Source organism: Mus musculus, chromosome 11, assembly GCF_000001635.26.
Source record: "Mus musculus strain C57BL/6J chromosome 11, GRCm38.p6 C57BL/6J".
Lineage (NCBI taxonomy): Eukaryota > Metazoa > Chordata > Mammalia > Rodentia > Muridae > Mus > Mus musculus.
The window spans coordinates 31,657,458-31,675,195 of record NC_000077.6 but is presented as its reverse complement, the minus strand read 5'-3'; the positions used below and the strand labels follow the sequence as shown (position 1 = coordinate 31,675,195).

General features: G+C 48.0%; 1 protein-coding gene across 1 annotated transcript; it reads left to right on the top strand.

Annotated features, from left to right (window-relative positions):
* The first annotated feature begins 3,333 nt into the window (after nucleotides 1-3,333).
* Bod1 (biorientation of chromosomes in cell division 1) lies at nucleotides 3,334-10,046 on the top strand. The gene is made up of 4 exons (NM_001024919.1): nucleotides 3,334-3,695; nucleotides 5,828-5,952; nucleotides 8,263-8,459; nucleotides 9,329-10,046. The coding sequence occupies exons 1-3, from the start codon at nucleotides 3,495-3,497 to the stop codon at nucleotides 8,456-8,458; spliced, it is 522 nt and encodes a 173-aa protein (NP_001020090.1). The 5' UTR covers nucleotides 3,334-3,494; the 3' UTR covers nucleotide 8,459; nucleotides 9,329-10,046.
* The last annotated feature ends 7,692 nt before the right edge of the window (nucleotides 10,047-17,738 follow it).

Here is a 17,738-nt window from a genome sequence, read left to right as displayed (position 1 = left end):
GCTTTGTTGGAGGAAGTGCGTCACTGGGGGTGGGTTTTGAGGTCTCAGATGCTCAAGCCTGACCTATTCTCTCAATGTTTCTTCTTGTTGGCTGCTGATTCGATTTAGAACTCTCAGTTCCTTCTCCAGCACCATGTCTGCCTGCATGCCTCCATGCTTCCTGCCATGATGATAATGGATTAAGCCTCTGAACTCTAAGCCAGCCCCAGTGAAATATTTTCCTTTAGAAGACATGCTCTGGTCATGGTGTCTCTTCACAACAATAAAAGCCCAACTAAGAAAGGGACTAAAATATATTCTTATCTACGTATACTCTGATCAGACAGTTAATGGAGTTGCTAAAGTCAGAGCCTGGGCCATGACAATCCTAACAAGCCAGGTTCATCCACTCACTGACCTCTAAACAGCCAACCAATGAGACATGTTGGAAAAGCAGAGAAAGAGATCTAGTCAATGTGGTCATGTGGAGAGAGGCCTAATGACGGCACCAAGTCTGCCTTCCAGAGACCTAACATGAGGTTGAGATTAAGAGGTATGGCCGGGTGTGGTGGTGCACACCTTTAATCCCAGCACTCAGGAGGCCGAGGCAGGTGGATTTCTGAGTTTGAGGCCAGCCTGGTCTACAAAGTGAGTTCCAGGACAGCCAGGGCTACACAGAGAACCCGTCTCGAAAAACCAAAAAGGAAAAAAAAAAAAAAAGAGAGGTATGCATAATTACTAAGCTGGTCAAGTTGTTCATATGGTCTCCTGCAAAGTGGCCATCAAAGTTGTCGGAATGGTGTGGAATCTTGTTCCAAGCGACAAGCTTTCCAGCTGGCTGGTACCAGACTTTAAATACTCCCTCTACTAGCATGAGCTTCTTCAGAGAGAGCCCATTAGATTTACTAGGGACTACTGGCTCAATATTCTGATAGTCAAAAGGGCACAGCTCAAGGCTCTTTAGCATAGCTTCATTCCTGTCAGGATGGTTGCGCTATTCTACAAGTAGGAAAGGGACAGGGACTTTTAGCCAAGTATTGTGCTAAGCACCAAAGTCAAAACAAACAGTTGTGGTTTCTACTTTGAAGATTATACTCTGGGTGTGGTTGGGGGCATCGGGGTGCAGATGGCCAATCAGCCTATAAATTATTCACTTCCAGTTACAACAATTGCTTTAAGAACTTAGCTCAACAATAGACAAAATTAGACCGGGGACCAAAAAAAGATTTTGTGAGGAAAGAATAAGATATGGTGTGCCTAAAATGCAACCTATAAGAAGGGCACCCTGCCTCCAGCCCTCCCTCCAGGAGGGGCCAGGGTTGAACTCTCTAATAGGACTCCCTCAGAGCCAGACATGAGAGGTCAGCATGGGTCAGTAGTAGAAACAGACTTGAGATGTCCCAAAGGGTTGCAAGCTGTCATGACACATTGTGATCAGCTTAACCTTGCGACTGGCTGAGCTGTTGCTAAGAAGTATGAACTGAGAGTGGCTACTTGTTTTGTGCTCTAATTTCAGTTCTCTTGGGTAGCAAATGTTGGGTGAGAGCATCTTGGATCACTGCCTACTGTGCATCTTCCCCGGAGCCAAGGGCACTGTAAATGTTATCCACATCTTTTTCAGTTGTCATGGGTGACGAGGAGGAACCACAGCAGATGTAGTTCTGAGAGCTGGGGAAGTTGATGAGTTGATGATCAGCCAAGAAACAAAGAGGACAGAAGCACCTAAGAAATCAAAACTGTCCAGGCATGGTGGCACACACCTTTTAGCCCAGCACTTGGGAGGCAGAAGCAGGCGGATCTCTGTGAGTTCAAGACCAGCCTAGTCTACAAAGCGAGTTCTAAGACTGCCAGGGTAGTTAAACAGAGAAACCCTGTCTTGAAAAAAAAAATCAAATATGATCTCTCCTATAAAATATATAAAATTTGTGTTTAGAAGAAGAAATTAAGTTTTTTTTTCCTCCCTCACTTTGTAAGACCTGCAAATGTTAGAATCCCGTGGACATTTTTTATTTACACAAAGGAATTTGATGGCCTTTTCTCCTTGGTGCAGTGACCTCTTTCCCCTTCCTCCTCTACTTCTTATGCACAAATTCTTTTCAGATAACTGAGTAAGATTGTTATGTTGGACCCTAGCCAACTGAGAAAAGACAGGATTCACCTTCCTCAGAATAAAAACCAAATGCACTTCCTGTCTAGGTGTGTTCCCTCCCCTGCCCTTTCCTGCCCCAGCAAGCCTCTTGATCAAGTAAAGTTTGCCTCATCCAGACACTTAGCTGAAATGATGGTCTCTCTTAGCAATCCAAACTTTTTTTTCTAATAGGGGCAACAGTGGGGAATTCAGTGCAGACTTGTGGGTGTAAAAGCTAGGGTATTTTACTTGTTGTAAAATGACAGCTAGCTATCAGGACCGTGGATATGTTAGGTTAAACACTGGACCACAGCACCTACTATACTTCATCTAGGTATATATATGACCACGGTAATTATTTCTGTTCTTCTATTTCTGCATCTGCACAAAGAAATAGTAGTGCCAGCTTTCAGGTAGTTGTGAACGTATTTAAAGAGTGCAGCACTATTACATCTAATTCATTCTACTTACTGGATCTACTATTAGTAATGCTGACAATATTTAATGCTAAGGCGAAAATCCACACATGCAAAAAAGACTTAACAGCAGTTTTTATTTTCTTCTTGTTATTTTACGAGTTCGTAAAATGAATCTGCATTGCTATTAATCAGGCAGAAGGGTACAAACTTTTGAACAGAAGTTTGATTAGTAGGCAGGTTAGAGAGCTTGAGAGGGTATAGGCACTTGCCACTGAGCTGGAGGATACGTGTTCGATCCCACCACTTACATCACAGGAGAGACCAGTGTGTCCCAAGTAGTCCTCTGACCTCCACATATGTGCTGTCGCACGCTCCACCGCCCCTCCCTGCCACACAAAAAGTAAAAATTAATTTTGTCAAAACAATAAGATTAACCCATTGTTAACCAAATCTCCCAGATCACATTATTTAAGGGGATCGTGGGAATGGAGCGACTGTCAAAAGCACAGGCTGCCAGGCATAAATACAGAGCTGCTGAATCACAGTCGTTAAAGGATACACTCGTAATCTTTTAATCAGTTCTGCAGGTGACCCGGAGGTCTGATTTGGGAGGGCTGCCGTGACTGGGTAGGTTCTGAGCCTACAATGCCCAAGCTGTCCCGCAAACTAGCGCGAGCGAGCCAACAGCCTGCCGGGAGTTGTAGTTTCTAACGGCCAGACACGGGCTATAAGAACATAGGTGATGGCTCCAGGAAACCAACCGTCCCACAATGCAAAGGCCGTCGGTGACGCCATTAGACGAGCGCCGGCAGCGCGGCGAGCGGGGAGCGCCTTGGTCCCCGCCGCCTCCCACCCTGCCGCCTCCGTCGCCGCCGCCTCCGTGGGCCCCTCCGTGTCTGCGCAGCTCTGCCCGCGGCTCCCGGAGGAGCAGCGGAGCGCGGGGCCCGGCGCGGGCGCGGGGTGCGGCCATGGCGGACGGTGCGGGAGCAGGCGCGGCGGGCCAGGCTTCGGGACCGTCCGGGGGCTCGAGTGGGGCCGGCGGCCCTGTCAATCCCGCTTCGCTGCCTCCGGGAGACCCGCAGCTCATCGCTCTCATAGTGGAGCAGCTCAAGAGCCGTGGGCTGTTTGACAGCTTCCGCCGGGACTGCCTGGCCGACGTGGACACTAAGGTACCTGAGCCTCGGGGGACCAAGGGGGGCGGACCATCCAGTTGCTTTGACGTGCCAGAGCCCGGAGTAAAACAAAAGGCACCTCGAGAGCCTGGCAGGGACGCGCTGCTCGGGGCACTACCGGTATCTTCTGAGTGGTGCACACCCGACACCGGAGCCCTTACCAGCTGTGATTTTTAAATCAATCAATCAATCAATCTATCTATCTATCTATCTATCTATCTATCTATCTATCTATCTATCTATCTATCTATCTATCTATCTATCTATCTATCTATCTATCTATCTATCTATCTATCTATCTATCTATCTATCTATCTATCTATCTATCTTCTGAGTGGTGCACACCCGACACTGGAGCCCTTACCAGCTGTGATTTTTAAATCAATCAATCAATCAATCTATCTATCTATCTATCTATCTATCTATCTATCTATCTATCTATTCATTTATTTATTTATTTATAGTTCTTTCGCTTTTCTGAACTTGAGGATTCTTTAATGGCTGCACACGTATACCCACTCCATACCCAAGAAACTTGTGTTTTACAACCCATGGGAAAGGTAGAGTACTTTAGAAGCTCCACCCGTTCCCTTGTTCACCTGGGAGGTGATTTTTAGCACTGGCTGGATGGGACTGCACGTTAATAGTCCCTTTCCCCAGCTGAATCATTTGCAGACTTGTTTGAGGTCAAATTGGGATAAGCTGTCGAATCAGCACCTTCTTTTTTTCCATTTAACTAATTGAAATGGAGTTAATGGCTATGTTAGATCCAGTGCCAAAGGCCAGTCTACCGTTAAACAAAATGCTAATTCACCTCATTTGGAAACTTTGGAATGTGTGTCACGGGGCAGGTATATAGTAGCCAGAACATTTCCTTTCCCATTACAAAACTTGCTTGCCAAGATTAAGGTGTGGAGCTAGGAGCCTCTTTGCTGACTGAGAGGGCTCCCCAGGGTAGTGGTTGCTCCTCATGCTGTCAGGGCTGTGAGTCACCAAGCAAGCTGGTCTAGTAGGCCTTAGCTGGGGCTCAGCTGTCAGCTACAGGCTGCTGGGGCCTGTCCTACGGCTTTGATGTGCGGTAAGGTCTTCCCTACATAGACATGTCTTAGGCCACAATCTGCACAGGTAGGCCATCCTTCCTGCTTCCATGTTCTCGTAGAGCGACCAGAGCCATGCAGACACTGACATGCCATTCACCAAGGATCGGGTGAAGAGGTACTATCTGCCTCCAGTTGGAGAGAAGGTCAGGGGCTCAGAACATTCCTTGTACTCACGAGGTAGTTTCCTAGTCTTGTTCTTAAGCTCTGAGGAAGAGGATTTAGACTAAGTGCCTCAGGCTCCTTTGAGGGTCACAGCTTTCCTGGAAACGCTTCACAGAACTCCCTTGGTTGTAGCTGTAGGGACTCTTGCTGAGGCTTGGGTGGCTGTTTCATTTGGAGGGGCCTTTCCTTGGTATACTGCCATGAACAGTCACTGTGAGTCAAGCAGACAGGAGTGTTTGCATTTTAGGGATGGAAATTACTGACACTCAGAAATCAGGTGACTTGTAAGAAGTCAGTGCTCGGCCTCAAACCCTGTTCCTTCCAGAAGCAGCTTGCATCTGTCCTTGGCCACATGGAGATAGAGGGCACCTTTGTTTCCTCTTTTAAGCCTGAAAGTCTAATGTAAAAAAATGAGGGCAGCATAGTACTAATAGGGTTTCCGCTCGTGGAGTTTCTTTAGAAGTAGATTGGCTTAAGGGCTGGAGCAAGAGCTCAGAGGTTAGGACTGTTCTTCCAGAGGTCCTGAGTTCAATTTCCAGCAACCACATGGTAGCTCATAATGAGATCTGGTGCCCTCTTCTGGCCTGCAGGCATACACACACTCTATACTTAATACACATAATAAATAATTTTTTTTAAGTAGATTGACATATATAGGCAGTGCCCTGCACTGTGCCCAGCCACTACAAGACAGGCACCCTGCTGGCTGTTGCCTCATGGCCGCTGTACTGCAGGTGAACGCTGAGGTTGGGTGGGAGTGTGTTTAAAGGAGAAGATGTGTTTCTCTGAAAAGCAGTTTCCTGAATGGCTCAGTGCCAGGACATTGGCACACACACTAACACGGTCTCTTCTGAATGAATGTCTTAGCCAGCTTACCAGAACCTAAGGCAGAAGGTGGATAATTTCGTGTCAACACATCTGGACAAACAGGAATGGAATCCTGCAATGAACAAGAACCAGTTGCGAAATGGGCTGAGGCAGAGCGTGGTTCAGTAAGTAGAGAAAAGGTGGAGGCCCCAGCGTGAATGCTACACAGGCTGACCACAAGTTCATGGGGGTCTTGGTCTGTGGTACTTTGTAGCCATCTTGCTGTCTTGTGCATCACGGAGATGGTGAACAGAGCCCTGGAGTGCTGGCTGCTCACTCTGGGTCATTCCTAGCTGTGTGCATTTGGTGGTGGCTCTGGAAGGCCTTCCAGATTGCCAGGCTTGCTCTTCATTCTTTGAAGCTTTCAGTGTAATCTGAATACAAGTGTGAGTTTTATACCAAGATAGCAGTGTTAGGGTGTGGAAAGTAAGTTCTGTATGTTCTGTGACCATGGCTGCTAAAGTGTGGTGACAGTTCACAGGAAGATGTCCTGTAAAATGTTGTCCTTTATAGAAACAAACTGAACTTTTGTTAGAAGGTCCTGTAGAGCACTCACATGAGTGACCTCATTGTTACTGGTACAGTGGAGTGGGTCATGGGTTTCAAGGTAAATTTCTTTCTGCTCTTTCAGGATCCATTTTGGCTTAGGGCTTTTGTTTGGCACTTTTTTTTTTTTTTTTTTTTTTTTTCGAGACAGGGTTTCTCTGTATAGTCCTGGCTATCCTGGAACTCACTTTGTAGACCAGGCTGGCCTTGAACTCAGAAATCTGCCTGCCTCTGCCTCCTGAGTGCTGGGATTAAAGCTGTGTGCCACCACGCCTGGCTTGTTTGGCACTTCTTAATCCACTAAATTGTTGAATAAAAGCTTATGAAGCAGGACTCTGAAAATAGAAACATCGGGGAATTGTGAGAAAAGCAAATCTTAGAAGACTGATATGACTGCATTTGCTGATAGTGCAGAGATTCGTGAAGGCGTGGCTGCCAAAGACGTGTAGGCAGTTGGACTGGGAGAGCCAAAGCACAGGCTCTTAGTTATGCTGGTGCAGATCTAAGAAACGCATGCAGTAATGCTGTGCTGTATCCCCCAGAGGCCTTTATGTTAGAGGTTGGTCCCCAGTGTTGTTAAGGTGGGAGCTGGCAGAAGAGGTTCAGCTCATGGGGCCTTCTCCCCTGTGGCACTGAATTAGTTCTTTGAGAATCAGTTGTTGAGTTTAGCCAAGTGTGATGCCATGCTCCTGTCATCCCAGCACTCAGAGGTTGAGGCAGGAAGAATGTTAGGAGAACCAGGCAGGTTTGGTTATGTAGTGAGTTCCAGACCAGCCTCAGCTATACAGTGGGACCTTCCTAGAGAAGGAAAGAAAATAAAAAATGGGTGAATTCAGCTGATTTTCTCACTAGGCAGTGCGACTTGGCATGCATGTGATCACCATCATGCTGTAACACAGATAGGGACTTGAGCAGACTGTGCTGTGCTGTGCTGCTAACACTTTCTAGCCACTGGCATCATGAGCCAGGTACACCTCTTTACATTTCCCAGCCTCGGCTACTTTGTTACAGCAACACAAAGAAAGGCTGGGTTAATGCAGGTAATGTACTGCAGTCTGGATACTGGTACCATCTTCCTAGCTTTGATACTGTAGTGTGTCATGCAAGGTGCTAACACCAGAGGTGTAAGAATAGAATGTATGAGCCTCTTTATATATTTCCTTGAAACTTTTGACTATGCAGTGATTTTTGAAACTTAAAAGACTTTAAAAATAGAAAAGGATTTTTGTTGACAATCTAGTACTTGTGTGGCTCATGGCCACTGAAATTGGAGTGTTGTAAATAAAGATGATTACACCCATATAAAGTCCTGTGTGTCAGGAGAGGATGGCATCTAAAGGTTCCCATGCTGTCTTTTGGTCTGTGTGGTATTGCTCCCTTTCTCGGGCTGAGCTCTGGTGGCTCAGAAGCCATCCTTTACTGAGTAGCTACACACTGTGTGTCTAATCTTTATGCTTCTTACCAGTTGTCACAAATCTCTGTTGTCTGGGCTGTGTTGGATGTTTGCATTGCTGCAGGAAACCATTTCTGTTCTTGCTGCTAAGTATAAATGCTGAAGAAAATGACGACAAAACAAGGCTTTGCTGCCTTTAACATTATGACTGCAGTTTTCACTCCATACCTGAGGCCAGGCTCGCTTTTGCCGTGTGTCACATGTATTGGCCTTTGAGGCAGCCTGCTCTGATTTGTCTCATTCCTTTGTACAAAGTTGGGGCTGCATTAGGGATGGTAGGTAGCAGTCGGCTCTGAATCCCTTCAGATGAAAAGCCAGTAGCTTAAACTCTGGGGAAAATGGATGTTTACTGGGCTCTCGAATGACACTTGGGACATATTGGTCCAAAGGAGAACTCTCGAGAACTAAATAACAGTGGTTTGTTTTATCTCCACAGGTCAGGTATGTTGGAAGCAGGAGTGGACAGGATCATTTCCCAAGTGGTAGACCCCAAACTAAACCACATCTTCAGGCCACAGATAGAGAGAGCAATCCATGAGTTCCTGGCTGCCCAGAAAAAAGAAGCTGTGCCGGCCCCGCCTCCAGAACCTGAAAGCCAGGACCCTCCAGCACCATCCCAGGATGCTTCCTAAGGTCTGCTACACCCTCTGTCCTCCCTGCCTGGTTGATGTGTGAAATGGTTAGAAAAGGGCTAAGCTGTGATTAGAAGTCATGCATCACACCTATTCAGAAGAGTGGCTGTCCCACGGAACTCAGCACTCACACGCTCCCAAGTGTCCTCTGTACCAGCAGAGCCAAGCATCCAAGTCAACAGAGAACCTCACGGTTCCTCATCAGAAACCACTGTGGCGGGTTTACACAGGGGACTCATGTGGAGGTCATCCTCTCTGAAATTGCTTACACGGAGCTCTGATAATGGTTGACATTTGCAGTTTTCACATGAAGTCAAGCATCATTTCCAAGGGTGGTTTCTCAGTTACCATGCAGCTCTGTTCCCTTTGTCTCAGGTTTAGGATTTAATCTAACTTTAAGATTAGCTGGAGATAGAGATGAATGTGGTCCTCGTCCCTGACAAGTCATGTGTTGTATGAGGAGATGGCGGCAGGTAGAGGAAAGCCACTGTAGGAACAGACCCCTCCCTTACCTGTTGTCACCCCACCCCCAGGGAGTGTTCTGGCCCCTTGTTCTGCTGCTAGTGCTCTCCTGTGAGTCTCCAAGCCACTGTTAGTAATAAGGTAGGGAGGGAGGCAGGCAGTTGAGCAAGGCCTTTGAGCATGGCTGATTAGAGGTTGCAAGAGCACTGCTGTCGTAGGGCAGTACCAGTGGGGCTGTCTTCTTGTGCCTCTTGGAGAGGTCCTTGATCCATCATGGAGTATAGAGTATTCATTTTAAATCTTTCTCATTTCATTAATACATTTTTAAGGAACATACAGTTATTGAACATAGGCCTTTGTCAAAAGCATTTTGACATGATTGTCTTTTTTTTTTTTTTTTTTTTTTAGAATTTGCCTGGTACCTTTGGAAAGCTTTACTTAAGCAATGGACTCCTGCTTCATACGAATACAACTTTAGTCGGCCATGTCATTACTGATGTCAAGATTTTGGCCTTGACTGCGGTGGTGTCCACATCAGATGGAGAGCAAGTTTGGTGGTGGGACAGTTACCCGTACTTGCTCATGGATTGTGTTACCTTTGACCGGCCTGTTGAAGGGTGTGACCCTAGTAGACACTACAGAGGTTTAAGCACTACAGTGACATGGGCTGTCCTGAACGAACTTTTATACTTGAACTCAGACACTGCATGTGGATATCAGTGCTGGCATTTTGTGGTATACAGAAGCCAGGCTGGAGGCTAGCTGGTCAGGACAGCGAGGGTCAGTGGGAGCAGCTGTTTGATGGTGGGTTTTGATATGCTAGAGTTACAGACTGCAGCGTGTGGCAGTTAGCATCAGTAGCCTTAAGGTTGTTGTGACCTTCCTGTGCTTGGGAATCTTAATGGTTTCCTTTCCTTGTTGGAGCCCTGGAGTGAGTGAGGAAGCTGAGACTTGGGGTGCATGGAAAGCTGCACAGCTTCTGTCCTGGCACCTCCCCATCCGCAGGGATGAGTCACTCTGGGTGCCGTGCTCAGTTCTCATGTTTGTGTTTTTAGAAAAAAAACTGCTAATAAATAGTGGATGTTTTACAATAAAGTTGTTTGACGATCTTTCCCTAAAACCTCAACAGAACCTTAGAGCCTTGTTTGTGGAGGGGACCCCCTTTCCTCTACCTGCCCCGTCTCTGTATACCACACAGGACTTGATAAGAAGGAAATACTGGTGTCTGCAACTTAGAAGCACCTGATTCAGGCTGGGCGGGGCGGCTGGTGGGGCAGGCAGTGGTTTGCCTGTTATGATGCAGCTCAAGCTTGGATGAGAACTATTGTCCCTGCATAGCTAAGGACAAGGCCCGAGGAGCCCAAGGCTTGTATTTCTTTTCCTTTTCTCTTTCTCATACGTTAGTTATTGACCTAGGGTAGTGTGGGATGGGGCAGTCAGAAGACAGCTTGGAGATACTGGTTCTCTCCTACTATGTGGGTCCCAGTGATTGAACTTAGGTCGTCAAACCTGTTGGCAAACACCATCACTCACTGACCCAAAAGGTTTTGCCTCCCAGGTGATGCTGGCCTTGCATGTGGGAAAGATTGCTCAAACCTGAGAGCCCTATTCATAGTGGAGTACATTGCTGACAGCTTGTCTGGCTTGCTGGATATGGGGTTTGAAGGTTCTGTGGCTCTGGGGGAGAACCCAGTGTCTCACATGTACTAAGCATGCACTCTACAGCTGAGCCTGCCCAGACCAGATCTAAGGAGGTTTAACCCAGTTGATTGTTTCTGCACTGAAGGACTGTTTGCCTCCCACCTTTACCACAAATGCACTCAGTGAGGACTTTGCTGCCTGCCAAGAACTTGGCAAGATGTTTGCAGCTCCTGCCAACATTGAAAGCAAGCTGGCTCCGCCTTCAGCAGAGATGGAAGTGACCTCAGAGACGTGGTCTGTTTTTCCCCTCCAGGGTGCAGTACCATGTCAGTCCTCTGGAGTTAACTGCTATCCCAAACCTGGGCCCCATCACATTGATCTGAATTCTGAAGCCTGAAAAGGAACAGAAAAGTGTAAACTAGCCACATGCTTGCCTTAAAAGGTGACCAGGGCATGGGTGAAAACTAGAAGCTTGTCTTTACCTCCTGTCAGAATTTTCTTTGTTTTGAAGGCTGAGTAGTATTCCATTTTGTGTGTATATTACATTCTGAAAAGCCTGGCTAATTTTTAGCTAAAATAAATTTTTTAGCCAAAAATAAAATCACCTAAGACACATCTCAGAACATGCATCATAAAACATCTGCTGGAAGCCTTTGATCTGCTCTCTAAGGTCATGTGGTATGAGCAAAGCAGGTGCTGGCCCACAAGTGTTAACAATGGGGAAAACAGCTAAAGCCAAGAGTTAGCACAGGTAGTCACCTGGACTATTGTCCAACAGAGGTAGAGCAAGCTTGGGGCTGTGCCAGCCTGCTGGGTCTTCCATGTGCTCATACTGTTTTATAGCCCTGCCTCACCCCACCCCTGTGCGCTCACCGTGTACTGTTGAGGCTTGGTCCTATCTCTGGGATAACCTGCGCATGTCTGGCCTTGCCCTAGGCTCCTTCCCCACAGCAGCTTAAGCCATTGCAAACTTGCCCAGAAAACTTGGTGGAAGTCCATGAAGCTGTTCTCATGGTCTGTGAAGCTAACAGACATGTATTTATAGCCTGTGAGTTATTAATAGGATTTTACTGGTTTCTATTCTAAGCATAGATCTCTCCATAAATGCTTGGGGGTGGGTGGGAAAAGCACGAGGAACATTATTGGGTGAAACCCCATGAAGGGACCGTTGTGCAGTGTTGCCCTGATTCACCTTGTTAAGTGAGAACATGTGGTTTGTGGTAAAATGAGTCCTTTGACACACAGGACTCAGAACCACTTCTCTGGCCTTTGCCCCTGCCTCCCCACACTGTCCCCAGGAAGATGTGTGCACAGTTGACAGTGGTAACATAGCCCTTTATCCACAGAGCCTGACAGGCCTAGGAGACAGGCTGGACCACACAGGGTGCTATTTGCCCAGGCCAGTTCTGGGACAGTGGCCTTCAACCACAGCCAGCTCTAGAAGCCAGCTGTCTGCTTCCTTTGTGCCCAAGCCTTAGAACTCACTATTTCACTGAGATGCAAGGCCTCCCCATCCCTCGGGGCAGAAGAGGTAGTAGCACGTGGCCGTCCCAGCCTGCAGCCACATTAAAGCTGTCGCATGTCAGGCTGGGCACCACAGAGGCATGTGATGAGAGGCTTCGAGGGCAGCAGAACCCCTGTTCTCTGTTTGCCTTCTGAGTACCAGCAAAGTGAGAAGGTTCCCCCCTGACAACAGAGCCAGCTCTAGGCCTGCTCAAATCATGAGGTGTCAGAGAGGGTCCCAGACCTGGGAATGGGGATTTTTGCCAGCATTAAGGCCTGATTAGAGCCCAGGGCTGACCTGTTGGCACCTGAATTCTCCCACAGGAGAGTGGGGTTATTATTGATAGGACCAAGAGGAAGTAGAGAGTCAGCTAAGCAGGACCTCATCTATGCAAGTTTTTGAGGGGAGCTGTCAGCTAGAACAGAACAGGGAGGCATGTGGTGCCCGGTGGCTGTCTCAAAGGTGGATTGGGGTGGGCAGTCTGACTGTGAGAGACATGACTGTGAGAGCCACAGCCATGAGTACAGACTCAACACTCAGCCTGCACTCATCTAGTGGAGGGAAGGGACGGGCAGAGTGGGCTGGGCTGGAACAGGGTTGAATTGATGGGGCTAGACTAGGCATAGGCAGTGGGTGGGGTGGGATGGGGCAGGGGCCGACGGGGTTGGGTGAGATGGCATGGGGTACGGCAGAGCAGGTGTACATAGAACACACACCACAGAGATGCCAGAACCACTGACAGGTGTTCATTCCTGAAGGAGGAGAGTCAGGGTCGAACCATAACGGTCAGCACCGCTACACATTCTTCACTCAGCTTTTTAAGCTCTGTCATTGCTCACAGCTGCTAGAACAATAGGTTTTAATCAGTGACTCATTTGACCATTTCAGTACCCCAAAGATCAGGACAGCATCTGTCCCCATTTCACAAAGTTGTTCACCCAATCTGACCACGCCAGGAGGCCCCTGGAGCCTAACTCAAGAAATGCCTGTTTCCCTCAGGAAGCCAATGCAGAGTCCTAAAGGGAAGGAGAGATGGGAAGGAGAGAGAACAGAGCCGGATGTAGAGGCATCAGCCTAGGCTTGCCTGAGAGGTGGGGTGGAGGGGCCTCTTCACTGGCAATGTCACAGGAGGTAATGGCTGCCTGTGCGAATGATGGAGGATACCCCTGGCTTATGTCCCAGGTGGAATTTGTAGTTAGCAGGTGACCGTTTAACCTCTCCAAGCCTTTGTTCCTGACTTGTAGAATAGACAGTGGACATTCAACCTAAATAATGGAGAGGCCATGCCAGCTGATTGATGCCTGAGCATCGTGTCACCAAACAGCGGGTGCTGAGAGACTGCTGAGTCCCCAGCCTGGGTGGAGCCAGGCAGAGCTAGGCAGCAGTGCCCTCTGAGAGGCTTCATGGCCTTGTGGCCAGGCCTCTCCCTCACAGGTTGAAAGAGTATGTGATGTACCCCAGTTATATCAGTTCCTATCTTAGAAGTCACTGGTCCTCTCTAAACCTTAGACTCCTCTATAAAGTGGGTGTGTTTGAGGTTTACAGGCTGTAAGCAGAAGCTATTGGTGTTAATTTTGCTAAGGGAAGGAAGCAAAATGGCCAAAGCAAGGAACAACATTTTGGCCTCAGAGGGATCTGTGCTCAAAGTCATAGCTCCCTAGCAGAGCAGATGGGCAGCTTAGGTGAGTTCTGCACCTCTGTTTCCTCCTGCTTATGAAGCAGGTGATGGAGAGATACCTGTGCAGACTCCACAGCCTGGGCCACAGTGTGATGGGGTGGCTATTCCTGTGACCGCCCGTGGCGTTCACGCAGCAGGGCCAGGCCCTGGTCTGACCTCATTTGCCATCGCTTTGTGCTGTGTCCCCAGCTGAGTAGCCTGAAAGATGTCTTTGTGGGGCTGCCACCCAGACCCAGTGAAGAGCCAGTCATTCATGTTCCTCTATAAACAGGTCCAAGGTAGTGAGAATCACCCACTCTCTGGTGGCCCTGGAGGGGTGGCCGTGCCAGAGGTCATTTGGAAGGTGCCAGCCTGGTTTGAAGGAAGCAACAGAACCCAGGGACAGAATGTCCACAGAAGACCTTAGCCAGGCAGGGAGTCCTGTGGATACTGAATCCAGAGGGTGTGCAGACCTCCCTGGATCCTGCCAGACATTACCTGATCTGGGTTGAAGCTGTTTCTTCTTGGCCCTCACCTCTGCAGAATGAGCACTTTACTGCCAGGCACGGTTAGTACCCAGGTACTTCACATACCCACTCAGATTCAAGGGGCATCCCAGAGAGATTCACTCCAGAATGACATCATCAGCCCCTATCACAGAGAGGTAGGAGGCATAGGTGGAATTGGAAGCCATGCCTGGTCTCCTTAGTGTCCGTTCCTGCAGCCTCATGGGAAGTCACCCTAACTGCCTGGGACCCAGCCCCAGAGCCTCCTCTCCTCTTACCCTACCCTCACTTAAAAATATACATAATAGCCCGGCGTGGTGGCGCACGCCTTTAATCCCAGCACTCTGGAGGCAGAGGCAGGCAGATTTCTGAGTTCGAGGCCAGCCTGGTCTACAAAGTGAGTTCCAGGACAGCCGGGGCTACACAGAGAAACCCTGTCTCGAAAAACCAAAAATAAATAAATAAACATACATAAATTAAATACTGCATGATGGGTTTATTTTGTTTTAGGTTTACTTATTTTTATGTAATGTGTATGGATGTTTTGACGGTGTGTCTGTCTGATGATCAGTGAGTCAGTCCAGAATGGGGTGATGGATACCCTGGGACTAGAGTTACTAGCTTGCAAGCTGCCATGTGGATGCTGGGAAATGAACGTGGGTCCTCTGGAAGAGCATCCAGTGCTCCTGAACTCTGAGCTGTCTCTCTATCCCACTCTTACCCGTGGGAGTTAAAGGAAGCCACTTCCAGGAGAGAGCTGGGAGTGGAACAGCCTCCCATGAGGACAGATGAAGCGCTGTTGGCCTGGCCAGGGGACCCAGCAGAGACCCAAGGCACTGCCTCACCCCCTTAACTATTCCCCCCAACTCATGCTCCCTGTGCTTAGCAGCAAAGGCCTTGATGGCACTAATGGTCACCACTGCCCGTGGATGGTTCACACTCAAAACTGGCATAGTGTAACAAAACCACTTCCACCATGAAAGGGAGGTGTGTCCTCACTGGGCTCTCCTAAGCAAACGGCAATTGAAATTGAAGAGGAAATCCCAGAAACATGTGGACACTTGAAAGGCAAGTGACTGGATGGTTATAGAGACAAGAACAGGCAGGTGTCTGTCCCAGAGGAAAGGAAGGAGAGTGAAAACGAGACAGGAAGTGGGAGCCAGGGGAAAATCTCTGGGCCATGGAGGTGGGGGTGGGGTGAGGGAGCTTTGTGAAGAGAGACACAGCCGTCTGAAAGGAAATCTTTAGATGTTCATTGTACAGACCACAGTGCCGCCCCAGCTTCTCATTCTATCCATGGGTGATGGTATGAGTGCTTAGGGGGAGCCGCGTCCCATCAGACCCTCCTGCCATGTGATATTCTGGGCTCTTTGTGCTCACAAAAATTCTGCCAGGCAAGCTCTGTTTTCCAGGAGAGGACAGAGAATGAAGACATCGCTCAGTGCTCATGTGGCCGGGTGGTGCGTACAGCGACGCTGCAACCAGAACCCAGGCAATCCTGGCTAGACCTAGACAAAAAGACCCTGATCAGGCCACACGAGTACATGTTGGAGGGTCCTGTTCTGCATGCATTCACCTGAGCCCTGTACCTTGACCCCAGATACCCACAAGACCTCAGATACCCAGCTTAAGCAGGGCCATGGTGGCCAAGATAGAACTTGTAGAAAGGAGACACCTTTAATCCCGGCATGCTCAGGGGGCAGAGGCAGGTGGATCTTTGTGAATTTGAGGCCAGACTGGTCTATGTATATGTCTGAAACAACTGATTTTTTGAGAAGATGCTGAAGCCTTGTTCATTTCCCATGGAAATCATACCAATATTCAGGACAGCCACCGCTGTTCTGAGAAATCCTGTATTTAAAAAAATACAAACAAAAACCAACCAAACAAAAAACATGGACACAAGAGCCCTTAGCTTTAGACACCTCAGCAGAGGGTTGTAGCCAGCATGGCTTGAACAACAGGAATTTAGTTTATCAGTGTCATGATATGGTTTGAATGTGAAATGCCCCTCGTTGGCTGGTGTGTTTGAACACTTGGGCCCTAGGTAATGGTGCTGTACGGGACAACTGTGGAACCTTTAGCCTCATTGGAGGAAAGATGTCACTGGGGGAAGGTCTTAAGGCTTTATAGTAAGCCTCAATCCTGCTCACTCTGCTTCCTGAGGGTGGATACATTGTGACCAGCCAGCTTCCTTGCTCCCTCCATCAGTCTTGCCTTCCTGTTGCTATGTCTTCTCTCTGTGATTGGAAGGTATCCCTCTGCAACTGCTAGCCAAAATAAACCCTTTCTTTCTTACCTAGCTCTTATCAGAGACTGTCTCCACAACAAACGAGTAACTAAGAAACAGGAAGACTGTTAGAAGTCCAAGTTCAGGGCATGAAGATGGTCAGATTCTGGGGAGAAACTTCTTAGCTGATAGACAGCCACTTGGCAATGAACACACATTAGAGATGACAGGTATGTCTTCTGAACAGACAACTCCTGCTATAGATCAAAGCTCTACCCTGTGGCCTCCTCCATTTTTAATTCCTTCCATAAAAGCTGTTTCCAGATACAGTCACATGGCGGCCTAGACTCACACCAGGAATTTCAAAGGGATACAGACCTTCATTTGTGACACTTGCCAAGCCAAAGAGAAGTATAGGTGTGAAGGATTCATGTTCAACTGCTACGCTGGTTGAATGACCCTGGAGTCATAGCTGAGGCCAGAAACTGCCTAGTAGGGTCACTGAACATGAACCAAAGGAACCAACTTTAGAGGTTAGATGTGGGGCCCCAAGAACCTGTTGAGAGCCTGCCAAAATGGCTTGCTACCATGTCTTCAGAGCTGTGCACTGCCAAGAGTTGCTACCTGATGGTGTAGAAGAAACAACAGTAACAAAAAAGATGGCTCAATTACATCTGGTATTTATTAAGCAGGACTAAAGGCTCTCCTGAGTTTTGAGAACAATTTAAAGCAAAATGATAGTGTTGCAATGGAGGAGGTGACTCACCCTGAGGTAACTTAGAAGAAAAAGATGTGGCCAGGTTCCTGTGCCAAGATATTGGTATGGTTTCCATGGGAAATAAACAAGGCTTTATCATCTTCTCAAAAAATTAATTGTTTCAGACATATTCATTTTTTTTTTTTTTTGGTCATTTGAGGCAGGGTCCAGGTTGGTGCAGAATTTATATTCCTCCAGCACCTGTCTCCTGAGCCCTCAGACTACAGGTGCACAGCACTATACTGTGAAATCCAAGGGAAACTCGTTGCCCAAAGACAGCTGGCAGTAAATCACAATGGTTGGATCCATGGGAAATGGACTGCCACTGTGCCACCTTAGCTTGCAGTTAGAGGAACCTGGTGGGCACAGTCTACAGTGAATTGTCCAAGTCTGTATACAAGTCAGTGGTAGATCTTAGAGTTGCAGCCAGGGGCTGTCTGACCACAAAGCCCAAAGTTGCATTCACACTGGAATCTGTAGGGAGAAGAGGGCGCCATGGTCTGCTAACAGCAGCCACTCTGAG